General features: G+C 43.3%; 3 protein-coding genes across 3 annotated transcripts; 1 reads left to right on the forward strand and 2 right to left on the reverse strand.

Moving 5' to 3' along the window:
* The first annotated feature begins 7,390 nt into the window (after nucleotides 1-7,390).
* Nucleotides 7,391-12,685, forward strand: LOC139351539 (low density lipoprotein receptor adapter protein 1). The gene is made up of 3 exons (XM_070993481.1): nucleotides 7,391-7,700; nucleotides 9,423-10,145; nucleotides 10,947-12,685. The coding sequence occupies exons 1-3, from the start codon at nucleotides 7,685-7,687 to the stop codon at nucleotides 11,030-11,032; spliced, it is 825 nt and encodes a 274-aa protein (XP_070849582.1). The 5' UTR covers nucleotides 7,391-7,684; the 3' UTR covers nucleotides 11,033-12,685.
* Nucleotides 12,478-17,612, reverse strand: LOC139351538 (uncharacterized). The gene is made up of 8 exons (XM_070993480.1): nucleotides 17,363-17,612; nucleotides 16,974-17,045; nucleotides 16,822-16,893; nucleotides 16,407-16,606; nucleotides 14,427-14,490; nucleotides 14,175-14,340; nucleotides 13,703-13,900; nucleotides 12,478-13,425 (listed from the first exon to the last, which is right to left on the reverse strand). The coding sequence occupies exons 1-8, from the start codon at nucleotides 17,369-17,371 to the stop codon at nucleotides 13,301-13,303; spliced, it is 906 nt and encodes a 301-aa protein (XP_070849581.1). The 5' UTR covers nucleotides 17,372-17,612; the 3' UTR covers nucleotides 12,478-13,300.
* Nucleotides 17,613-18,558: 946 nt separating this feature from the next.
* Nucleotides 18,559-25,761, reverse strand: man2b2 (mannosidase, alpha, class 2B, member 2). Its single transcript, XM_070993138.1, has 19 exons — nucleotides 25,559-25,761; nucleotides 25,254-25,400; nucleotides 24,926-25,031; nucleotides 24,664-24,836; nucleotides 24,371-24,486; nucleotides 23,969-24,146; nucleotides 23,052-23,250; nucleotides 22,780-22,970; nucleotides 22,451-22,622; nucleotides 21,875-22,008; nucleotides 21,286-21,563; nucleotides 20,498-20,689; nucleotides 20,150-20,393; nucleotides 19,951-20,061; nucleotides 19,638-19,830; nucleotides 19,403-19,549; nucleotides 19,176-19,288; nucleotides 18,957-19,074; nucleotides 18,559-18,863 (listed from the first exon to the last, which is right to left on the reverse strand). The coding sequence occupies exons 1-19, from the start codon at nucleotides 25,691-25,693 to the stop codon at nucleotides 18,760-18,762; spliced, it is 3,051 nt and encodes a 1,016-aa protein (XP_070849239.1). The 5' UTR covers nucleotides 25,694-25,761; the 3' UTR covers nucleotides 18,559-18,759.
* Nucleotides 25,762-25,867: the final 106 nt, after the last annotated feature.

A 25,867-nucleotide genomic window follows, 5' to 3' on the forward strand; every position in this document is an offset into this window, starting at 1 on the left:
AAAGACGGAAGAATGCCATGCTGCTAGCTTACGAACTGTGGGCGGAACAATTAGATTTGACTGATTGGAAATCGATGATATTTTACCGTACATGCACACATCCTAAAAATAGGGTATAGACATTTTAATCACCTTGTCTCTGTAGTGTGTACCTAGCCAACACCCTCTTATGTTCACAGACTGCAAACAGAAAACAAAGGGCTGTACAACGGCTCCGTGAAATCCTGTGCATCCACACAGCCTGTGAAAAGCATGCAGCATATGTAAACTCCAAACACTCAGGAGAACATAAGCAACTGTATCCTGAGGAAATCGCCTCTCCCTTAAAGCTTTACTGTAATGAGGCATCAAAGCTTGGTCTGCAGCCAAAAAATCTGATATACGTGTGAGATTAAGGAGATTTTTAAGTGCTAAAAAAGCCCCTGTAAAGACCTCAAAATACTGAAGTATTTATGAATTTCATATCTATCAAATGACATCGCCACGCAGTTCTTCTATTTTGTAACTTCTTCGGCTTTAATTCCTTTGAATTCAGGCGAATAACAGGAAAACCTGACTAGCAGATACAATGAACCCCCCACCGATGACTTCTCTTTTGAGTAACTGAGCCGTTTCCTTCGACGAAACCAGAGGCCTGTTGTACTTGTTCAGGAAGGTGTTAACCAGGGAGTGGAGGCAGACGGGGCTTTTCATGATTCAATCCGGCCACTTTCACTGGAAGAGCAGCTATTGTCTCTCAGAGTGGGTCAGACACATGACAGCATGCAAATGGACTGTGGGATTACATTTTCCTGCCACTTTTCACAAGAAAACCAACATCCTGTGTTATCTTCATAAGATAAGTTTTAAGTGTGAGTTACGAAACCCACCACCTCGCTGGAACTTAAGCATTACTTCTGACAGTAACGGAGAACAAGATGTTGTTTTCTGCTGAACTTTGCTGTGAAGAAGCGCAGTCATGCTCACAATGCAAACATACCTCGAGAGTGACAGATTTATGCAACACAACTCTTCTGCGATTATGAAACCTATACGCTGAGTGACACTTTAACATGTTTGGCATACCAAACGTGGACAACAACAAAACGAACCCCTCCCATCATGCTTTCTATTGTAGTAAATATTTGAGAACAGTGCACAGCCACCCATAAATCTACAGTTGCCATTCCTGTTTTCATATCTCCACGCCTCATCCAACTTCCCCATACAGGTGAGCACTCCGCTGGAACATACTGTATTGATGTGTGCGGTACTCGAGTCAACAACAACACAAACTGGTGTGACTAGAAATGAGGAGGCTGGCAAAGTGGCGCTGCAGGGACAACAAGGTGGTGGTTTGGTTTTGATTAATTCATTAATCATACATAAGATTTCAGCCTAGAAACAACCTGGCATCCTAAAAAGAGCTATCTAACAATAAAAATAAATAACACCAATAATTTAATGAGGCTAAGACTCGAAAAGGCTGCAAAACATTGGTAGCTGCATTGTTGTTGATAACTGAAGTATATGACACATTATACAGTTTATATTCTGACATGAGTGTACAGCCGTGCTAGCAGCTTTTTGAGGCTGTACTTAGGCACAGTAGCACTAGCTAAATGCTAACGTGTGCATGCTAACATGTTCACAGTGGCAATGCTAATGTGCTAATGTTTAGCAAGTGTGATGTTAATAGTATGCATAAGGCTCAACATGTTAGCGTGCCAACACTTGCAACTTATCACTTAACATAAATCGAAGCTGATGGGAATATTTTTGTGAGATATTTGGACATGCACCAAGTTTTTGAACAGATAATGGCACTAAATAAAAAGGGCTAATAAAAGTTAATACAAATCATCTTATGGCGCCAGACAAAAAACTAAGGGATTGTCAAAATCAGGAGTAGGGCTGTCAATTAATATTCTAAATTCTAATTTATATTCAAATTGTTGAATAATCCATACATTTGAATGTGAAAATAAATATTGGATTGTGGGAAAAAAAGCAGCATTGTTTTGGTGCCTGCTGAAAGAACTTCATGATGGACAGGAGCCACAAAATCAGAGTTTCCCTTGTGCTATATGTAACTATTTATTTTTTTATTTTATTTTTTTCCCACCAAGAACCTCTGTTCAAGTCCGACATGTTCATGTCTACGTAGTCTAAGTGAAAAAATATTAAACATTCGGACTCAACGTGCTGTTTCCTCCACCGCTTCTCTGACGTCAGCCAGCTCTCGCTCCTCTCCCCATTCGGTGAATTGAAAGTTTATTTCAAGCAATCCAGAGTTAGTAATTGTAGCCGAAACATTAAAAATGTGATCCAAGAAGGTTTTTGTCGAGTTTTATGTTGTTTTTGATGCATTTGAAGAGGTTTTTTAAAAAATGCTAAAATTACTGTTTTTTTGAATGGAGTCTGGTGGCTTTGGCGACAGCGCTACAACAGCTGTTTCTGCTTAAGCAAAACAGATCTTACTCATCAACAAAGAAGAATCTCTGTATGGATTCTTTACATGATAATGTCAGACACTTATTTGTAGGGTAGCACGGTGGCACAAGTGGTAATACTTGTCGCCTCACAGCTAGAAGACCCCCGGAATCCCGCTGTGGGCGCTGGTGGCGTGTCCTCCACCATGCCTTCCGTGCCAGGGGGCCTTTTTGTGTGGACTTTGCATGTCCTCCCCGTGTTCACCCGGGGTTTCCTCCTTAAATAACCCCCACTAAAAACATGCAAGAAGATCACCACCTGACCAATGGTGACGTCGGCGTCGGGGGCAGCCCACCGCTCCTGGTCTGCCGCGGAGGATCGACAGACCGAGGATGGGATAAATGCGGAGAAAATAATTTCACGGGAAGCGTGGCGTGTAATGTGCAACTAACTCTGTGTGATGTGATAATAAAAGTACGTTCATTCTTCTTCTTTCTTCTTCTTATTATAACAATGTGAGTTTGTCAGTGGAAAAAAGAAACACTTTTACTTTGGCGGTGTGCAAACACGCAGTGTGATTACATTCATGGCTGCCAGCTGCAGTGCTCTCATTCAAAACTGAAAAAAAAACCTTCCAAAATTATTGTCTCCATTTATTAGTTAGACACAAAAAGATGGGAAAATAGGGTCCATAATCAGATGACGTGAAATTTTCCAGCACGCGTGGACACTGGAGCCAACTGGAAACTAACATCACTTTCATTGACTGAGAATGGAAGCGTCCGCAAAGCTGAAACGAGCACATAATTCAACAACACAGTACAGGATATTGTTTGATTGGTTTATTTTGTACTGTGTAGGTACAACATGCACAAATGTTTCTTCCAATCCATCCAATACTTGTTGAGATTTTTCAGTCAGGACCAATGGGTGACGTAGCCATACTCACCTGCAATGTAGCTAAAAAGTGATTGACAGTTACGGTTGTTATCAAATCACGGTGTTAATTCATGACATTTGTTTGGTAACGCTTGTTGTAATGGTGCCAGGGACAGATTGTAATGTGCTTTTTGCTTCAGCAGGAGATAGCAAGTGTGCCGCTGCCTTCATTGTTGACAAGCCAAGCTGCTGTAGATATACATCAGTGCATGCCAATGGCATCTGCACTCCAAAGGAGCACATTTAGTGTGAATATACTTCCTAAATTTTCTCTGTTTGCCTCACTTCCAACAACAGCAGTCTTACATCCCTGTTCAGCTTCTCAAGACACTTCATGACAGCCAGAGCAGAGGTCACACCCCTGTGAAAATGATGGCAACTGATCCGAGAGGAAAAGCAACCCAGATAACTGTAAACCTGCTTCTTGGAACAGAGACCCTGGTCTGGACTCTCTGATTCACAAGATTTGTCATAACCTCTCAGTCTGGGTGAGTTATTTTAAACCTTTAGTGCGAATTAAAAACTAAATCTCATCAACAAACGTTTCATTTTCCCATTCTCAGCGACTTGCTCCTGTCGTCTTGAAAGTACACAATGTGATTTTGTTCCTCGAAATCCCCAAATTTCCACCCAGCTGGAACTGTGTTGACTTTGACCATTCAAGGAGCTGTTTTGTCATGCAGTGTTATAATGTGCCTTCCTGAACAGACCATTTTCCTTCGTCCTTTCCTTCACACTTGTAATAACCTCCTGAGAGGGTTGTAAGCTTGTTGGTTTCACTCACAAGTAGCAATCAAGACATTTGAATTAATGGCTGCCAATTAGTTTCTGAACAACTGGGTGTGTCTGTAACAGCGGCACACCCACTGATAATAATGTCTTGTGGATAATTGTGGAGTCTAAAAATAGACTGTGCTCTGTCTGAGAGTTGACATTTACATAGCTACAAATTCTCCTGCTGCAGGAATATTAACCAGGCCAAAAGTCTACAGCTATGCTAGCAGCTCTGTGAGGCTGCACATGGGCACAGCGACACTTATTGTAATACGAATGCCTGCATGCTAACATGTTCAATGACAAAGCTAATGCAGTAATGTTAAGCAAGTGCGATATAAATGGTATAATGTTCACTCTTTTGGTTTAGCGTGTTAGCATGCTAACATTTGCTACTTAGCACTTAACACAAAGTAAAGCTGATGGGACTGTTGTTTTTTTTTCAGGTATGTGGTCATGAAGTATTGAATAAATAAAATTTTTGTCCTGATGATGCACTAAATAAGAAGTATTACAAAAATAATAATGATTTTATGAGGAACATGACTATCAATACCAAGTTTCATGGCAACCTATCCAACAATTGTTGAGATATTTAAATAAAGACCACAAATGTCGACCTTATGGTGGCACTAGGGGATCACCAAAGTCAGGAGGCTCCATCCACTGGAGGCCCTGAGTGACAGCTCAAATGTTTGTCCGGATCCATCCAATAGCTGTTGAGATCTTTCAGTCTGGGCCAATTCTTGGGCTGACCAGCCAATAGAATGACGCAACCATCCACATTTGCAAAGTAGCTAAAAGATAATTGACAGTTACGATAATTATCATACCAAAGTAAAAGTTCATTGTTTAAGACATTCGTTTCATAACACTTGTAATGTCGCCAGGGGCAGATAACAAGTAGCCCACTGCCTTCATTGTTCACAAGCCGAGCCGCTGTGGATACACATCAGTAAACGGCAATGCCATTTGATTTACAGCAGTTTAGAAAAAGGGAACTGAGCATAAAACATTTCTATCATGAATGGATGGCGGTTATTGTCAGTTCACTTCCTAAAATTTCTGTGTTTGCCTCACTTCCAACAACAGCAGTCTTACATCGCTGTTCAACTTCTCAAGACACTTCATGACAGCCAGAACAGAGGTCACACCCCTGTGAAAATGATGGCAACTGATCAGAGAGGAAAAGCAACCCAGATAACTGTAAACCTGCTTCATGGAGCAGTGACCCTGGTCTGTAGGACTCACTGGTTTTCTGTTGGAATAACCTCTCAGTCTGGGTCAGTTATTCCATATCTTTAGTGTGAATTAAAAACTAATCTCATTAACAAACGTTTCATTTTCCCTTTCTCAGTGACTTGCTCCTGATGTGTTATGAGTACGTACTGTGATTTTGTCTCTCAAAATCCCCAAATTTCCTCCCATGGAACCGTGTTGACTTTGACCGTTCAAGGAGCCGTTTTATTATGAAGTGTTATGTGTTTTCCTAAACTGGCTACTCTCCTTCATCCTGCCTTGTAGTCAGAAACTGTCTTTGTTTCCCGACAATGACTTTTAATGGCCTCCTGCGAGAGTTGTAAACTTGTTGGTTTCAGTTACAATCAAGCAATCAAGACATTTGAATTAGTTTCTGAACAATCGGTGTTTGCTCTGGTGGCACACCCACTGATAATAATGCATTTTGGCTAATTATTCTCTAGGAATATTAACCAGATTACAGCTGGGCAGACTCATTTCTGACCCAATTTTTCAGCCCCATGATTCATATTAGAGCGAGGATGAATTTCATGTTTGCTGGGTCTTGTTAAACATGCCAAACAAAATACAATGCTAACTGGTTTTAATAAACACTGAATGCTTTAAGGGGGATTAGATATGAAGTGTACGGCACTTCTCTACCGTTCTTCCGTCTGAATAGTGCTTTGACAGCTTTACCAATCAAATGGGGAAACTAAGACCTCATTATATGTTTGCGCTCTCTGAATGGTTCCGTCAATGGGAGCACCAAACAGACTGTACCTCCAATGCAGCATCAACAAGAGCTGCAGCTGCACTCCTGCCTATGCGACGGTTTGGATGCTGACTCTGTTCTTGCTGCTCGCTGTGAGATACGTAGGGAGGGTGGGTGCCCGTCTGAGATGCTCCATTATGTCACCGGTGCTCCAAGAATAGTTCCACTGTGTCCCGCTAGGCGCTGAGGCGAGTGTGACGTTCAGAACTTAACTGTTATTGGGCCAAACCCAGAAGAAACAGGGGCCCTACTGTTTCCCCACGTCAGGCACACCCAGCCGCACACACATACAGATGCTCAAACACACACACACACACATGGAACCGCTTAAGTTTTTCCCTCTGCCACTGTTCAAAATGCCCCCTGAATAAACACTTGAAGCAGATCTGAACCCGTGAGGCCAGCGATCCCCATTAGAGACAGGCTGTGACGCAATGTGATGGCAATGAAAGGTAGTGGCTTTCAGATGTTTTCCTCAGCCTCGTATTGTACTTACAGAGTAAACTTTGAGCTGGTCGAGCACAGTGTCTGAAATGATGATGACTAATACGCTGTGATAAAAGCCCACATTTTTGCCATTTTCATTAATCACGTTAATGCAAAAATATAATGTTTTCGTCAAAATTCATGTAAACAAAGCCTTTCAACTGGTGCTGAAGTTATCTGTTTGGTTGAGTGATAGAAAATTCAAATAAATGCTACATGCATGATAGCCTCTAACAAATCAGAATCAGGCTGTTTTGCCACTCTTAGACAATGAGGCAAAGACTATTTTGCACAACTTTATGCTGTTTTTTCAACACTGTCCAGCTTTTGGACCGATCATTACAACATGCAGTCAAACATTGTCAAACCCACATTTTAATTATTTATTTTAAATTCTGATGGAGATCCAAAGTACAGTATGACACTGTCACACGTGATTTTAACATCTTAAAGCTACTGAAGGAGGCATAAACTGAAGGCGTCAACAAGAAGGGGATAAATATGTATGCAAATATGTAAATAAACGAGGTACGTCATAAATCATCCTTAAAACAGCAATGACGGTAAAAGACTAAATGTTATTCGACTGTTATCAATCCCGCCATGCACTATAAATCCGTGCTCCCTTGTAAATCATGACGACCAGCCCCCCCTCGGCTCCACACCAACCAGCCCGCTCATTGCTCAGACGCAACTGCTCGTCCGCGTGTGTGACGAGCTCGCGCCTACGCTGTTTAAACGATCTTCCCACGCGCTCCGTGATTCAATCAGCTCATACAGAGAGCAGAGATAGGAGAGCATGATTCAGTCAATAGCTAAACAGCCTGTCTTCGTCTCACAGTCGATTTTTTTGCGCACGAGGAGCTTTGAGCGCTCGCACAAACCTGAAATTTAACTTGAAAGCGTTCCTCGATTCCGGTCGCTGAGTCTCCTTTTTCATACATGTACACAGACAGTCAGTCTGGCTGTACGTGAACGTGCAGGATAGCAGACCTCCACCTGCCCAGCGAGAGCACGGGACTCTGCCGTTCACCTCAGGAGCACGAGGACATCGTTTGCATGAAACTGTGGCCAGGTAAGACTCATTATGGAAAAGTACACATTTGAATAACATGCCTAAAATTCAGTGATAGTTTATGATCCATTTGTAGAAGAAAATTGTAGAGAAATATAACTGTTTTTGACAGTGTGGCAGTCGCTTTCGTCCCGCAGTGAGGACTCTGACGGGACGCTGCGGGGCTCGCCGAACCCCAGTCAAAAATCCACAAATTTAAAGTCATCTCGCTTTTTCTCCAAAATCTGCGTCGGTCCGCGTGTTTTTGATCTGGGAAAGTAATCAGTAGGCTCTGTTGAGTAATTCGGCTTAAAGAAATTGACCATGAGAAGGTTTTTAAAGTGTTTTTCAGTGCTTCATCAATTGCTTATTAGATCAGGTGAATTGAACTCCGTTCGTCTGTGGCTCATCGAAGCTATGGCTTGTTGGGTGCTTCCTGACATTAACGGATCATTAATGTCGCGTCTTAGCTGACATATTTCTGTTCTATATTTGTTTTATTTTGTATGGGGCAGCAATCTGTCCACATAATTGGCTGTTCAAGCTCAATTATAGGTAGAAATGTTATGTCCACTTTCAAAGGCTCCTTCCAGCAAGATGAACTGTTAAGATCCAGCAGTTCTTTGCATGTGAAGGATATTTGTTTATCCAGACCTGCACGTGAGCTTGTACCTGAATGCAAATTTGGATTGCCTTCGTTCCATTACTGGGCTCAGCTTTGTGTCAGCGACAGGGAAATCCAGAGATATTGGGTAGCATCTGCTTAATGCAAAGTAGGCAGCCACTGTATCTGTGTGTGTGCGTGTTTCCCAGTGAAAGTTGTGCTTGTAACCCACATGTGTAACTGTACAGCATGTGTGAGTCCTGGGTCAGCCCAAGCTCTAGGTCAACTTGTATCCCTTCTGTGATGTGACACACTCACATAAGCATGCCATTGTTTGTAGGAGAAATATTTAGGGGGGAATGCAAAGCTGCTTCCTGCACGGGGGGTTGACTAACAATGGCCACTACCTTGGAACAGTCGGTGGTTCTCTCTGCAGCTCGCTTCTGAGGACGGAGCTAGGATGTTGAAAGAATGGCCAAGAAAAGAGAAAGGGGAAAAAATAAAGTGTAACACAATGGAGAACGGGAGGTTCTGTGGGTTTGTAGGATGGGAGACAATGGGAGGCCAGATGTGGAAGTTGCATAAGATGTGGGTTAGCAAGGTCACCGAAGTCCTCAAGTCCTCCAAGTAATCGTCTAATGATATGTGTGTAGTTTGAAATACTTGGCATGGGTTGAGTTTGAAGAAGGCTGCTGTATCTGGGCCGACCTGCGATTCCTTTTTGTGCGTTACAGCACATTCATTTATTTTGGCATGTTTCCAGTTCGCTGCTGAGAGGACAAAGCCCAAGACAAACCTGACTGTAAATAATTAATGGCTGATGTCTTTGGTGAATGAGTGTTCCTCACTGAATGCGTCACCTTCGTAATTGATCCTGTTTGGTGGCCTTTGTTTTCCACGCTGCGGTACGAGACGTGCTGACCGCCTGTTCTCCTCAACCAGTGGTTGAAATCGCGAGATTGCCCAAAAACTTCAGAGTTGCTTCACGCATAAGAAAATCAACTCCAATAATCAATTTCCAGGACTTCTTTCATCTTATTTATCTCTGACCAAAGAGCAAGCATCTGTCTCGCTCAATGATTCAAGCTTCTTTAAAAATGCATCCGCTAACGTCAACGTCTTCATCTGCCTCCTTTCAGATAAAAGCAGTGGATGCAACTACGCTCCATTTATAGAAGAAAGGTGGAAGAGTGGGAGAGGCTCTGAAGAGGACCAGCTGACCACCGGCAGATACACCTCAGCCAACACTGCCTCCAAACCCAGCCTGAAACGCACAATGTCCCTCAGCACTTTTCACATCATGCAGACTCTTAAGAACTCTCCTGCGGCGCTGCGCAGGCGCTTTCGCCGCGACCGCACCGAGTCTTTATCCCATGGTGACCCTCTCTTCAAGGTCCACTACCTGGGCACGGAGAAAATCTTCTCTCTGGAGCGAGAGCAGGCCCAGGACGCTATTAGCCACTTGCTGGAAGGCATCGCTAACGGGAAGAAGCTGAGCAAAGATCACGCCCTGGTGGTGCGCCCAAGATACGTGGAGGTCAAGGAACTGAGTACAGGTCGGCAGCTCACTAAGACGTACCTGCAGGACATTGCGTACTGCGCCGCCGACGCCAACCGGCCAAACGTCTTCCTGTACATCTGCAGACACCACGGGCAGCAGCTGCAGTGTCGGGTGTTCTGGTGCAGCCGGGCCGAGCGGGCTCGAGACATGACGGCCTGCCTGGCGCATTCTTTCCAGCGGGCGCTGAGCGACTGGCAGGACGGCTCGGCCACGCTGCAGCCAGGAGGCAAACGAGCCGAGGAGTCGTCCAGCTCTCCCGCCAGCACGAAGAGCTCCACGCTGCCTGCCAGCCTGGGAAAAGGTGAGACCACAAGAGACGAGAGAGAAACGGCTGCGCAAACAGTGACGTTTGAGGCTACCAGCCGAACTGTGTTTATAAGTGGTGAAATTGTAATTTAATGCATTTTTATGGTACGAGCTAGTTAAAAAAAATCCTTTTTTCATGAAATACATTTAAATATGTGAATTAAAGGTAGCTTGATCACATGTTAATGTTAATTCCACTAAATTCAGAGGCTGCAGAGGTGATGTTTACTCTGCTAAGCTAATTACCTTTTTAGCTTTTTGTGTTACTTTTTCCTCCATCATCATTAGTTTTCCTGACTTATTTCTGCATGTGGTATAATATGAGGCATTTTTCAGCCCTGCCAGCCTTAATTTTAGGGATTACAGTCACCGTACCTTTTTGGTTTTAATAATTTTCTAGTTCTTGAAAGTCTGACAAGCGGTTTTGTTCCCAAAAATCAGACTGTAATGTCAGAATATTCTGATCAAATGTGAAGTTACTGCATTTTGGCCCCATGGACTGGACTGGCTGCTCTAAACCAAAAGGCTCTTTAATGTGTGTGACTAATGAACCATTCTGCTGATTCACTGTCCTCATCACACTCACCTCTCTTGCTGTTCAAGTTGTTTAGAAAGATAAGGCCCTGCTGAAACAAGCACATTTAAAGAAAGTAATGAAAACCCAGTGCTGATGCTGGGAGTAGTAAATGAATAGCCTCACTGGGACACTTTGGAGCCAAGGTTGACAAACTGGTTGGATGTTCATTATTAACATTTAAACAGCAGTGTCGCTGACTCTCCGTCCTTTTCTTTTCAGTTCGCTGGAAGAAGAGGGGCTCGGTGTCCCGCAGCCCCCTCAGGGCCATCAGCAGAAGAGGATCTGCCTCTGACAGCTGGAACTGAACCCTTCAAACACGTTAACCCGACGACAACCTCAAGGATGACAGCATTGACGGGAGGGGAGGGAGCGATTACAAGACAGCAGGAAGGACAGAGGGGATGAAACCGGGAAGTTGGAGAGTCCGTATTTGGACACATGAGGACTCTGCTTGTGAGAGGATGTTGGCGTAATCAGTGAGCGTATGGACTTGAAGGCTTTGAAGTGGTGAATTTGGGGCGTCCAGTGTTGCGCAAAACGCTGCTGACGGCTGCTTTTGTTCACCTGTCGGCCGCTGAGCGAGGACTCTTTTCCAGGACTGTTCATTTGGTCGGCTTGTTTGTCTTTAAGTCGTCTACTCGACACTTAAGCCACCGAAGAGTTGGGTCTGTCGGAAAGAGGCAGTTAAACCAACGATAGCAGCTGCTGGCCAAATGACCCACAGATGACAACTGGAAAAAGACAACGAGAGCTCGTTTTTGTCGGCTGATTTTTATTTAACTGACATCTGTGACAGGTCGTGATGATTTGATTTGATTTTTTTTTTAACCCTGTGGCACGAGCGAGCGCGCTTCTTTATCTTTGACGTGGACAAAACCACATTTTTAATCCGCGCTCTGAGAGTTTTTGCCAAGATGACATAAATGCAGGTCGTACAAACATTAAGTAAAACTGATCATAGTCTGAATGCACATGAATGCAGTTAGTAACCCTGAGCTACATTTCTAACTGTAAAACTGGCCTCTGAACACATCAGTTTTGTAATTTCTTACTACATTTAAAGAGGTCAGCAGCTTCTATGCATTGTATGACAGGCCCAGCACCTGCATTATAAATGGGGAGGAGAAAACTAGTCCCTACTAGAACCTGCAGGGTCAACAAAGTCCTCCCCTTATGTCCCTCAGCAGCATCCTGCAAAAAACAAAAAACAAAACAACCCAGATCCTATCTGTCCACCGTGATAAATTATTTGCATCCATGTGGAAAAACGCCCTCGGCCGCGACTCGCAGGCTCGGTCTGTGTCCGAACACTGGGAACGCTGTGTTCCCATGTGGAGCCTCTGTGTGGAATGTGTGGCCATGCACCTGCATTCCAAGAGAGGGGATCTGAGACGAAGGGTCTTCTTAAAAGCCCCAAATTCTTCCCCACGTCCAACCGTGACTTTGCATATTGAGCAGCCTCGTCAGTAGATGCTACAATGTGCTTGTAACACTGAGCCCTTGACTTGTTCGCATTAGCAGAGCCATAAAAGGTGCCCTGACTCCCTCGAGTGATGCTTTATAGGCATGGGTATGCGCAGTATTGCGTAACATGCCCCCATGATGCCGATTTCTGTCTTTAGGTTTACAAATGAGACGTTCGGATTAGTAGCACACCCCGAGGCTACCATTAAGTTGTCTTTTTGTGATTTCTGACCAAAACTAAGCTAGAACGGTTTCTTTTTTTAAAGCAGGAAGGGTGTTTTGACTGATGTGCCACTAGGTTGTTTTTATCAGTTAATTTTAACATTTTGTACTCGTGGTCTATCTTTTCAGTTACAAATGGCGCAGCCCCATTCTCACAAAAGGGGTTACATGTGCCTGCTTCAAGGCGTATTTTATCAATGTACTGATTTACGTCGTTGTACATATTTAATTAAATATGTATTTTATGAAATATTAAAACGTTTTATACAACATTTTGTCTGTGTGTGTTGCTGTAACTTTCAAGAAGGCAGATATTTAAGCGGCTTTCACGTCAGCAGCCTTTGACCCCGCTGAAGATTTTGTTTCCAGGCTTGAACAGTCAGCTTTTTTAAAATGTTATATTTGGCCTGAAGAAAACAGAATTCCTGTCGTTAAGTTTGTGTGTGCGTGTGTGTGCGAGCGAGCGGGATTGAGCGGTTCGGGGGTGGCAGGGCAAGACATTCAGAGAGGTCCTGGGATGTTTAATCTCAGTCATGTGACTCATTTCCCAGGGTTATTTCTTCAGTGTTTTCACATTTTCATAAACTCCCATAACATGTGACCACCTTCCAGCTGTAGCAAAGATGCAGATACAGCCCCAGCTGGACGGCCTTGAAGCAAACAGCTGAGCTCTCTTCCGGTTACATAAACGCACATTAGATCTCTTTGCAAAATAAAACCGTTGAACACCCCACAGCACAAACACAAAAATATTAAAACAAATCTACATGTATTTACAGTCCTGATGAGATTTCACACATTTGAACCCATTTGTGGCCTCTTTTCTTCTAAAGAAGCCAGCAAAAGTGCACATCTCATCTTCACGTGGATCGCATACGAACAGCCAGTCACTCCTCTCCGGCGGAGTCCTGCGCCGTGGGACTGTTGGCCAGCCCGGAGCTCTCTCTGTGTCGCTGTAGCTCCAGCAGGGACTGGACATGCAGACGCCTCAGAGGCTTCACCTCCTCTACCACTGAAAGGAGGGGAGACTGTCAAAAACACTCACTGATGCCTAAAAATGCAGCTGAGTGTGGAGGAGGAATGCTGCAGTCTGACTCTGTTGTGATATAGCTAAACAGCACCCCCTGCTGGCCACAATAGCAAAAATAGTGGATTAAAATCAGATAATGTGCTGCTTTTGCTGCTTGCTTTCTTTGGGAAAATTCTTGACACCCAGCAGAGACAACATGAAAGTAAAAACCTGACACCACCCCCCCACCCACCCCCCGCTGCGCTCCAACATTTCCCACCTTTGTCATAGTGCAACTCGTCCCGGTTCCCATAGACCACATACATCTCCAGGAAGTTGAGGAGGGCGCCCGTGACGAGGAATCGGTCAGGGAGGGGAAGGCTTTTGATGTAACGCATGTCCAGGGCGAAGGGGTTAGAGGGAGAGGGAACGGTGCACAGGCACACCAGCTCACTGACGATGTCCCACACGCGAATACCTGAAAAAACACAACCATAACCCAGTGGAAAAAACCCCACAAAACTGTGCTAAACATTTGTCTAAGTCTCGCAGTGCATTGCGATGTTTATAAAGCACCTAGAGCTTTTTCCACAAACCCAATCCACAGCACACAGTAGTGTTTTTTTAAGAAGGTTCAACTCGAGCAAAGACATCTGCATCTGATTTAGCTCATGGAAAATGGTGTAATTATTGAATCCTTGCAGTGAAACAATAACTGTCACCTGTTTGGATTCCTCACATTGTTTCCATACCTCGCGTCTGCCAGTCTGCGATGGACTTGAGCTTCATGGGCGTGTCCCTGACCATCGAATCGGTGCCTCCGATGTTGACCAGGCGCTCGTGATTGGAGCGTATCCAGGCGTAGGGCCGTCCGTACTTGACGTAGCCGGCCAGTAAAAACAGAGTGCAGTTCACCTCCTGTTGGAGGGACAAAGTCGAGGCTGTGGGACGGAGTGAGAGTTAACGCTGGAAGTCAAAGAGTCTGGCCGAGGCACTTTACTTACAGGCACCGCTATCTCTCTTTCACTGGGGGAGGCCGGGAGGAGATGCTCCTCGCTGCTGGGGTCCCTGAGGACACAGAAAGACGTCAATCAATGTGTTTGTGTCCGAGGTCTGCAATGCAAGACATTGTGTCCTGTTTGAGTTTATGAGTTTGAGTCCAGGAGAGCTGCCACGAGTCTGTTTTAAACACAGTAAAATGCCTCGTCCATAGCCTAATTATAGGTATTAAGTTAACAAGGAGAGAGTATCAGTGGCAATAAATGAAGAGAATGGACAAGGGCTGCAACTATTAATCAGTTAGTTGCCAACTATTAAATTAACTGCCATCTTGGCTTTAGTAATTTTGTTAAGAAAGAAAAAACTCTAAATTCTGTGATTCCAGCTTCTTGAATGTGAATATTTTCTCATTTCTTTACTCCTCTGTGAAGGCAAACTGAATATCTTTTGGGTTGTGAACTGAAAAAGGCGTTTGGGGACATCTGCTTCAGCTATGGGAGACACTGATCAATGTTTTTCACCATTTTCTGACATTTTTATAGACCAAACAACTAATCAATTTATTGAGAAAATGGAAAGATTAATGGACAATGAAAATAACTGTTGCTTGCAGCCCCGGAATGGACATTAAAAAACATCAGCAAGCCCGCACATCCTCGTTTAAACAGCTAATCGATAATTAAAGTCAATTCTCTGACAATCAACTGATTGTCAGCACAATAATGACATACAGCGGGGAAAATAAGTGTTGAACACGTCAACATTTTTGTCAGTAAGCATATTTCTAATGGGGCTATTGAAATGAATTTTTCACCAGATGTCACTGACAACCCAAGTAATCCACAAATACAAAGAAATCAAAACAAATAAGTCCATGAATCAAGTTATGTGAAATAAAGTGGAATGACACAGGCAAGTATTGAACACATGAAGAAGAGGAGTTGCAAAAAGGCGTGAAAAGCCAAGAAACCAGCTGAAATCTGTCAGTGTTTAGAACGCAATCCTGCCCCCTATCAGTGCAACTTAATATCAGCTGGTTCAGTCCTCGCTGATGGCCTAGAACAAGGTTTCCCATTACCAAGGTGTCACACAAGAAACATGATGGGTAAAAGCAAAGAGCTCCCGCAAGACTGTCGCAGCCTCATTTTTGCAAAACATAGTGATGGCGTTGGTTACAGACCATTTCAGTGAGCACCACTGGGGTCATTATCCGGAAGCGGAAATCATTTCACCTTAAACGGGCCACGACCAGGTGCTCCTTGCAAGATTTCTGACAGAGGAGTCAAAAGAATAACCTGAAGTTGCATAAGAGCCAAGGACCGCTCGTGGAGAGCTTCATTAAGACCTGGAATCAGCAGGTAAATGCACATGTTTCACAGATCACAGTAAGTAATGCACTGAGCCGCCATGGCCTCTGCGCATGCAAGACTCTGCGACTGAACATTTGGACAAGGCGATGAACTATTGGGAGAACATAGTTTGATCAGATAAGAAAGTAAAGCTGCTAGAGCGGCCCGGTCAATCACCTGACTTAAATCTGATTGAAAAATCTATGGAAAGAACTGAAGATCAGAGTTCATAGAAGAGGCCCCCGGAGGACATTTGAAGAGAGTTTGTGTGGAAGAATGGGCCAAAGTCACACCTGAGCAATGCATGCAGCTGGTTTCTTCACACAGGAGGCCTCTTGAAGTCATGAAGGGTTTTTCTCCCATCGATCATTTTCAGTTTGCGTTTTGTTCAATGCTTTTTGCCTGTCATTCCACTTTATTTCACATAATTTATGGTCTAATTTGTTTTGATTTCTTTCAATACTTACTATGAAAACATCAATGAAAATCTCCACATGCTTCCTTGTTTTAACAGGAAGTGATGCACCAAAGGATGTTTAATCACAAATATGAGCGAGCTCCCCCCTGAGCGCTCCCCCTGAGGCTAAACACATGCACATTTCACTGTTTGCAGACACACAAAGGGGCATCGGTCACCTGGCGGTCTGCGGCTGTGTCTTGGTGTGTGCGTGTGGCTGGGGGTCCCGCTGGACCGGACGCTCCCCGGGCATGGGCGAGCTGCCCCCACTGTCCAGGCTGGGGGAGCTGCTGCTGGGGGAGACATCGCTGCTGTTACAGCTGCTGGTGGAGGAGTAGGAGGAGGCTCTGGAGACCACAAAACCGGGGGAACGCCACCCCTACAGAACAGGCCAACAGGTGGAGTCACTAATGATGATGATGATGATGATTAGTGCATAAGGAAATGTGTAGTGTAGACAGGTTAGACAGTCAAACCAAGCAGCATTTTCTGCACAGTAGGTCCAGATATATGCAGAAAATGTTTAAGTTTCATTCAGTTTCTTTGTCTTCTTAAGTGCACAAGCTGTGCGTTTCTATCCGTTCAGAAACTAACCAGATCCTCATTAACGACCGTCAGCAGCAACTCCTCTTTCCCTCTCAGCCAAGGCTGGAAGTATTTAAACCCCTGCAAAACAAAAACAAGATTATTTCCAAGAAACAGTTGGACCCCATGAACTCTGTTCCTTTGCACGTGCACGCGCTGACCTGCAATGATCCGAGCAGAGCCAGGTCACTTAGAAAGTGCTGCAGTTTCCTCCTCTGCTCCCTCTCTCTTTTCTAGTCAGACAGGGGGAAAAAAAAACATTCATACAAAAAGCCAAGATGTATAAATTAACACTGAAGCTTAATCTTCCTCCATCCTGACTCCGCATCAGCCCCCCTCCCAGTCTAGTATCCTAGCAACACATGCAACGCCTCCTCGCAGCATCCTGCATCTCTATCGACAATTAATTCGTTTGCATTAAAGGATGCAAATAAGAGATCAAGAGTAAAACGTGTCCTAATATCCAACAAAATGCATCAGGCCGACTCAGACATAATCTCTCGACTGAGTCAAAATCCTGCGGCTGAGAAAAGAGCGCATTAAAACTCACACTGCTCATCTTGAACCAAATTGCAGACGCCGTCGTCTCCTTCACGGGCGATCATGGCATGCCGAGGCCGTAGACTCACGTTGTGCTGCTGCTGCTGCTGCTACGACTTGTTTTCCTGGCGGTGACACACGCACAGACCGAGGTTTTGTTCTCCTCGGGTGTTGCCTCGTCTGTTGCAGCATGAAGGCGGTTTGGCCACGGGAGTATGGAAGCCCCTAGCGGCCATGTTGGCGGACTACATTTCAGTGCTGTAATTTCACAGCAATTCAATACAGTCTGACTTTGTTGAGGCGGTGCAGCAAAAATATCATTTCCAACATAGTTTAAACATTAAAATATCTCCGTGAGAGTGATAAATGTTTTATATCTTACAAGTTTCTGGATTTAAGTCTTTATTTTTGCCCCGTTTGTTAAGAATTAGCTAGCTAGCACCAAGGGACAACCTTAACTTGTAGCCTAATGCGCTGGTTAGTTGTCATCCTATAGCCAGAACTAGTTTTACAGTTTAATTTTAGAGCATTTTAAAGTTTCAAAGCAGTTAAAAAACAGGTAAAGTCACTGGTGAAAAGATGGTCAAAATAGGATCAGAAGTGAGCATGTTCCCCTCGGAAAGATGTTTTGCTCAACGGTGAAAATATGTTCACATCTGCTTCAAAATTTAAGGTTTTTTTCACAGATTATCTGAAGACAGTTAAATGTTCACATTTAGACTATATTTCAGCAGGACTTGCTGTCTTATCACTGGCTTTAAACTGGGAAATTTGGACATGGCTTCTTAGTTAGGCTCTAAAACGATAATAGGCTATTATCTGCGGATTTTAAAGGATGAAAAATGTCACTATTTAAAACCCCCGGTGAAATACGGTCTAAATGTGAACGTTCAATCAAATAGTCGGTAAGAAAACTTGAACTTTTGAATGTTTTTTGAACATCTTTTCAAAGACGAAAAATGCTTGTTGGGGATTATCTTAGACTAGCATAAAGATATAAAGTGCTACCATAAGTGTTTGGGACTTATTTCTCTATAGAATCTTCTTGCTTTTACATTTGCATTAATTGATTAAAGCACAGGTAGAAAGGTGATTTTAAACCCTTGGACAAAGTGTTTATGGTAAGCTAAGGCAGGGTTGCCAACTTTCAACAACAAGCTGGAGCAATTTGGTGTTTTTTGGTCTCCGCTCATGAAATCAGACATTTGACAAATATAATCACTTTATTCAGTGAGTGTGAACAGGGATTCAAAGTGGGAATTCTCATACCTCAACACATCAGTGCTTCTCAACAAATTAACACAATGTGCAAAAAGAGCAGCGTGGCAAAGTGTCAGATCTTTAAAAGCCTTCTTATTGTATGTCTAAGGATTGGCTGTCTTCACAGAAGACAAAAGACAGTTTATCCTAAAAGTTCCTGGAGGCAAAGTGAACAAAGAAGGTCCTGATCTCTTTGGGTGAGATGGTGACAGTGAAAGCTTCATCTCCACAACTCCAACACCTTTCATTGTCTGAGATACAGAAAACACAAACAACAAAATTAAATTCCATAAAATGTGTCTATTTAAATGCATTTAAAAGCCAGTGCCAAAAGCAGGTCTCACTTGTTTCGAACTGATCTGCAGTCTTCCACTTCCATCTCTGCAGACTGGTGATATCCCAGGTTCCTGTGAGAGATCGCTCCTCCAGCACTTTTACTTCCCCTATGCCCTGCAGAACTTCCTGTTCACACAGGAAATGACCATAGAAAAAGAAAAAAGTTAAACTTTCCTCTTCCAACAGCATGGTGTTCAAATGTTTGAAAATTAAGTTTTCATTAACACCTTCAAATTGATGGTGACTGGCTTTGAAAGCTCGGGGTCTTCTCCCTCCTCGAAGAGATGCATGATTCTCAACAGGACCCGATCGTAGTCTGGCTCTGAGTGCAAATCCTTACCTACAAAATTTAATCCCCAGGACAAACAAAGGTATATCTATTTCCTGAGGAAAAATCAGCAATAGCCATAAAAACTTCACAATATAACCACTAAAAATGAGTGGACCTGCTGACCTGAGTGAACGTGGCTGAGGTGAACGTCGTGATTAGAGCTGTAGTTCCATCCGGGGATGCTGAAGCTGAGCAGGTGGAGGTTGGGCGGCAGGACCACGGGATACACAGGAGATCTTTGTCTGAGCTCCTTCTCCTGCCAGGGCCTCTCTAAAGGCACAAGACATTGGGGATTTTTTTAATTGCTCGAAAACATAGAGCTTTTGAGGTGATGCAGCACCAAACTGAAAGCACTCACGAGGTTGGTCTATGGGCATGACGACAGGTCTGTGCTGCAGCTCTATTGCCTCCCTCTGGTAAAGCTTAGAGGTGGTGCTGATGGAGCCCAGCATCATCCACAGGGTGGGCCTTACGACCGAGCTGTCGTTGAGGGTCAGGTTGTAGCCCAGGTTCCAGGCAAAGTCGTTCCAAAGGCGTCGATGGAGCATGACCTCGGGGGAAAAATTAAACTTTTGTTAATAGACACCAACTGAGAAGTGTGTGTGTGTGTGTGTGTGTGTGTGTGTGTGTGTGTGTGTGTGTGTGTGTGTGTGTTGCACGCCTTTTTATACCTCTAGTTGTCCGTTGGCTTGGCTGGACACACCGTGAGCTCTGTCGGTGACCAGCACCAGTCTGCTCAGGTCATCCTCAATGTACGCTGTCCGAACCATTGGGAAGTAGTTCTGCAAAATGCACATTATATATAGATTATTCTACATATTCCAGTATTTTGTCCTAAAACTTGAAAGTCCACTTTACCGAAGAACTTACTCTCGCTAAAGTGTTCTTAGTGAACTTCCTGTGTTTTCTCTCCATCATCTGATAGCCATTGTCATCTGTGTACAGGGTCCTGTTGTTCTTCAAGGAGGAGCCGGTTCTGAGGACGACCTCTGTGTTGAGACAGAGGGGGCCCAACGAGTAGGTCTGCTCCAGCCTGTGACACCGTGGCCCGCTCCCAAAGCATTCTGGGACCCGGGTGGTGATGGAGTAGGCGTAGTCTTGGTCACTTTCCTCTCTAAATGGGTAAGAGTGAGTGTCACAATTGTCACAATTAGGGGTGCGGATACCCAAAGAAAACCACGACAGATGCAAGAAGTAAAACGGGTGGATTTTGCCCACCTGTAGAAGCGCTGCCTGATCTCCGTCACAATCTTCCCGGGGATAATATCCATTTCCACCGCCTTATAGGCCCGCGCAGCAGAACCGTTAGCGCTAAAGATGTAGTTATCAGAGATGGGCCCTGCTTTTACATCTCCATTTGCGTGGTACTCCCAGAAATCCTGGGTCATCCTTATTCTCCTTTTTTCTTGACTGAAGGATAACAGAGAGGCCAAAGGTCAGAGGGTTACATTTGTATAAGAGAAAGGCGTTTTTATGATCTGCAACAAAAAATATTTTCATTAGTGATTCATCTGCTGATTATGGTCTTGGTTTATTGGTTAATCTTTTGGTCATTAAAGTATAGTGAACAATTTCCAACAGCCCAGTTTGACTTTTTCAAATTGCTTCTTTTGCCCCAAAGTCCAAATATGTTCAGTTTACTTTCATAAAAGACCAAGAAAATCAGGAGATTTTTACACTTGAGAAGCTCCATCCAGTGAGCATTGGGGATTTTTACTTAAAATATGACTTACATTCCTAACCATTACCAATTTCTTTTCTGCTAATTGATCAAATTATTAATTAGAAATAGCTCTAAATGCATAAAATAATAAATTAATGTATAGATAATGTAATAAATTTGAAATGCAAGTAAAGTATCCCGGTCTTCAAATTATCTTGCAACAACCCTAAAGCATTACAGCCTGTTATCTCAGCAGGAGGAATGAGCGTGATAATGTGTTTATCTTCTGTGTTGTGCAAATATTACTTAAGATTATCTGCATGGGCTGCGACAGAAAGCTTACAGATAAGTGATGCTGTGCAGTAGGTTTGTATCCTGGTCAAACATCAGCTTGTAACATTCATTCAGAACAGGCAGGAGCCTCCTCCCCGTTTTCGACGAGTCCCGGACGTTGCGTCTCTCAAACAGAACCCCTTTAGCTTCGTAAGTCCAGCCACACTTGGACCTCCCAGAGCACCGCTTCTCAGAGAACTTAATCAGGTATTTCCTGTGCTGAAGGCCTCCGATTTCCACCATGATGAAAAGATCATAGGTCACATTGGACTCTGCAGACCTCTGGATCTGTAACAGAGGAAGGTTATTATTATTATTATTATTATTATTATTATTATTATTATTATTATTATTATTATTATTATTATCATTACAGTAAATATTACAGGTACAATATGTTTCTGAAATACAAAACAAATCAATTTACTGGAGAAGGAATATTTATAAATGCTCATTTGCCACTTAAAACAGATATAAAAGTGTTAATTTGTTATGACTTTTTGAATCAGTAACAGTTACATGGTTCCTCTTTAATGACAAACCATTTAAACATTTGCTACCATCAGTTTCCATTAAAAAAAACAACAGCAACACACTACCTGTGCAGGCACAGGCTGTCCATCATCGTCAAAGACGGCTGCGGTGCGGAAGGTTACAGTGACGTTGATGATAGTGGTGGTGTTCCATGCTAATGGGTTGTAAACAATGACATGCTGCTCCAAACCCCGAACACCTGGCATGAGGAGATTAAGGAGACTTTTATATAAATAGTAGCCTAAATTTTTATCTTCAAGTGAGCAAAAACTGATGAAAATGGTATAATGTAGGCCCAGGCTGGGGAATAGGTGTACGTCTATGGCAAACACTTTATCACAGGCTAGTTAATGATGTTCCTGAATAAATGATAAATGTGCTGATGGTGCCTGTTGATGGAACCGAATCAGAAGGGAGTCTCAGTGATGATGCAACTAAAGCTTTTATTTTCAAAAATTTGGCTTTTCCATAAAACACCTGTTTTTTGAATGGAGTTTGGTGTAATGGTCTGTCCACTCAAAAGACTGCAGGGAGCAGAGACTATTTTAACAATAAAAGTGTTGTTTGTAAAGACCATATTTTGTTATTATAGGGGAAATGCTTCACTAATATTAGCATGCTAAAGTACACAGCAAGCCCACCCTTTCTGTGGTAGCGGCTGCCGAGGATGCTGGGCGCGTCGAGGTTGTGGGGCAGCAGGAACAGTGCAGCCAGGAGCTCCTCTACTCCCATCATGGCTTGCATGAGGTGCTGCAAATACATGTCTGCCACTTTGGGAGACTCTGTGCCAGTGATGCCATCATGGTGCTGCACCTAAAAACACCAGTGAATAACATAATGTAAATCACTGTGTGACACTTTAAAAATACTGAATCACAAACATATTTTTCAAAACTTTATCGTGTATTTGACCATGAACAACCATCATTTGATTTACTCTCCGTTAAAGGGTACGTATTTGACAAATTACCTCAGAGACGGCCCAGCGAAGCATCCTCAGCTTGTCCAGGGCCCAGTCTTTAGCTACAGGTCCCTCAGGGAAGCTGATTCGGTACCGGGTGAAAAGAGTCTCTGCTGCGTGAAGCTGGGAACTGGCCCGTCGTGCCACTCCTTTCAGAACATTTCTGGAGGCGTAAAACCCAGTCCATGCCTGGTGCGGTTCTACGAGATGACACCAACATGAAAAGTGACTGTGTCTCAGTGAAGGAGGTGATGCTTTATATGACTGTTGCAGATTCTCACCGGTGGAATACGGTAGAAAGTCTTCACTCCCACGTTGGTCCCAGACAAGATCTGATTGGTAGATGGCGTGAAAGTATTCACCAAGAGTGGCATACTGGACTGTCACCCCGAACTCTTTGCTGTTCTGATTGATGTACTTCATTAGTGGATCCATGTTGTTAAACTGGACAGATGAGTTGTAGAACTGTTTGTCACAGCCCTGAAATACAAAAGGGTTTTAGTTACATGTTCATCTATAGTATGTTGCAAAAAATGTTGCAAAAAAAATCTAATGTAATGACATACTACCGTATGTTGACAAAAACTGACTTACTAAAGTATGTGTTTAAAAAAATACAATTTAATGACATACTATAGTATGTTGAAAAAAAATGACTTACTACCATATGTGTTAAAAAAATAAAATTTAACAAAATACTACCGTATGAGATAAGAGATTATATTTAATGGCATACTACCATATGTCTTAAAAAATAAAGATTTTATGACATACTATAGTATGCTGGAAAAAATCCACTCACTACTGTATGTGTTAAAAAAATACAATCTAATGACTTCCGTATGTGTTAAAAAAATAAAATTTAACAACATACAATAGTATGCTGCAAAAATGGACTTTCTAACGTATGTGTTAAAATAGTAAAATTCAACGACATACTGCCGTATGTGTTTAAAAAAATACAATTTACTGACATAACGTATTTTGAAAAAATGGACTTACTACCGTACGTTTTTAAAATATATAATTTAACGACACAAATTTTTGAACACAGAGACGATTTTTTTCAACATACTGTAGTAAGTCGTTAAATGTTATTTTTTTAACACATAAGGTAGTACCATCTATGCGTACAAATATGTATTTTTGACTTTAAATGCTGCGATCTGCCGTACACTGTAAGTTTCGATTTACTCACCCATGGCCAGAGCACGTGGTTCGTCCTAAACCATTCAGCCCTCTGCTTGATGTTCTCCACCATAGTCTTGGCGTAGGCGTGCACTGTCTCCTTGGTGACGGGCAGGCTCATGTTGGGGTAAACTCCGTCTTTCGGGGGATCAGGGAACAAGGCAACTCCATTCCAATAGAAACCAGAGCTGAGATGTAAGAATATGTTTTCTGTTAATGAAAACTCTGGCGTTTGTCTGTTCAACAGTACAAATTTTATCAATATGGATATGAAATTACAGCATCAGAGCTTGGGTAGACTGATATTAGCTCGCTTTTCTGTCCCAGCAAACACTTAAAATACAGTAGACGCTGAATGATTTCAGAAATAGGGAACATTATATGAACCACTGAGAGTCTAAACATGGACTACCTGTTGGAGAACGGCAGGTACGATGGGGTGCAATAACTAAACTGGTCCATAATGTGAGTGAAGATCTGCTGCTTTTCTTTCAGCGAAGCAGAACCTCTCCATACAAACTGAAGTTCCTGCACAAGAAATAATAGATAAAAAACATGCAGCAACTTTTTTGTACCATTTTAAGTAGATATACAGATTAAATGATAAGCAGCTTCAAAAGAAATGTGTTCTTTGGGTTGTCAGAGTGATCTGTGCTGATGTTTGTGCAATTTGTGAATTTTCCTCCCCAGAAAACAAGCGAATACCTTGTTTTTCTGCATGGTGTCTTTGAGGTCGTAGTCAATGCGGGAGATGAGGTGGGCGTTGAACCCAGCCAGGGCAAAGAGGACCGGCGTGGTTGCAGAGGCTCCAAACGGATCCACGTGCCAGGAAAACTGAGGACGCACCCCAAACGTCTCGTAGAGGAAACCGTGTCCCTCTGAAACAGCACAGAGACACACAGGAACAAAGGATGCTGTGAATTCTCTCAAACTGGCATTTGCATGGGCAGGAAACGTGTTGCATTACCTGTCATTTGTAATATCTCATCATCTAGATCCGTTACAGCCTCGTCGTGCATCACTTGGCCCCCGATGATGAACTCGAGGCGACCCTCTTTCACAAGCTGTCGTACCTAGAAAGCAAAGCCATGTCAGTTATTTACACTGTGTTTAAAGGGTCAATCCAACAATTTTACACATGAAGACGTTTATGAGGAGACCTACTCAGCCTGTAAAAAAAGGGACGAAAATCAATATCTCGACCGCTGCTCCAGTTTAGCTTGTAGGTGATTTATCAAGACTCTCTCGCTTTATCTTTCAGCAGTGCAGATTAATGACTCATCGTGTGTCCTCACTTGTTTCTTATGGGAGTCTGTGGCCACAGCATCCCACCACAGTCGAAAGAACTCCTGCTCCACAGCGATGAACCTGCGGTCTTTGGCCTTTGACAGCTCCTCAGTCACACTGGTGTACACATTGGCTGCATAGGCGTGCACGCTCTCCTGTGGGAGATACGTTATTTAAAATGAAAAATACACACATTCATCCTCATCATATGGGTAACACTGCTTTGGTGATAGGAAACCGTGAAAAAGCAGGCTGCACACAATATGCTGATCATGTTTAACACCTTTCTAAGAATATGGTGACAGAAATCTACCTGAATAGTGTACACCCAGCCAACATCCATGTGACTGTGAGGAATAACAAATGTTTGAATTGGCTTGTTTTCGCCCGTCACTCCATACCGGTAACAGCAGTGAAGCAAAACCGTAAAAACGATTAAAATTCTCATCTTTTTATGCCGCAAAAGAGAGAAGCGTTAAATAAGTTGTCATATCATAACCCTCACTTCCGTATTATGGTTGTGCTGCAGCATGTGACTCTGACAACACAGTCAGTCAGTACGGAAGCCCAGAAAAACCAAACTAGCGGAACACCGCTTTCGTGAGCGCGTCATTTGGGTGAC

This window comes from Chaetodon trifascialis, chromosome 23 (genome assembly GCF_039877785.1).
Source record: "Chaetodon trifascialis isolate fChaTrf1 chromosome 23, fChaTrf1.hap1, whole genome shotgun sequence".
Classification (NCBI taxonomy): Eukaryota; Metazoa; Chordata; class Actinopteri; order Chaetodontiformes; family Chaetodontidae; genus Chaetodon; species Chaetodon trifascialis.

Excerpts from the sequence above, each read along its gene's own strand:
- man2b2 (XM_070993138.1), bottom strand. The coding sequence starts at position 25,693 with ATGAGAATTTTAATCGTTTTTACGGTTTTGCTTCACTGCTGTTACCGG. Across the intron at positions 20,394-20,497 it reads ATCAGGCAGCGCTTCTACAG|AGAGGAAAGTGACCAAGACT; the intron begins GTGGGCAAAATC and ends TTACCCATTTAG. Across the intron at positions 19,550-19,637 it reads CATGCCCATAGACCAACCTC|AGAGGCCCTGGCAGGAGAAG; the intron begins GTGAGTGCTTTC and ends TTGTGCCTTTAG.
- LOC139351539 (XM_070993481.1), top strand. Across the intron at positions 10,146-10,946 it reads GCCTGCCAGCCTGGGAAAAG|TTCGCTGGAAGAAGAGGGGC; the intron begins GTGAGACCACAA and ends TTTTCTTTTCAG.
- LOC139351538 (XM_070993480.1), bottom strand. Across the intron at positions 16,607-16,821 it reads CGGTCGTTAATGAGGATCTG|GGGTGGCGTTCCCCCGGTTT; the intron begins GTTAGTTTCTGA and ends CCTGTTCTGTAG. Across the intron at positions 13,426-13,702 it reads CGAGTTGCACTATGACAAAG|TGGTAGAGGAGGTGAAGCCT; the intron begins GTGGGAAATGTT and ends CCCTCCTTTCAG.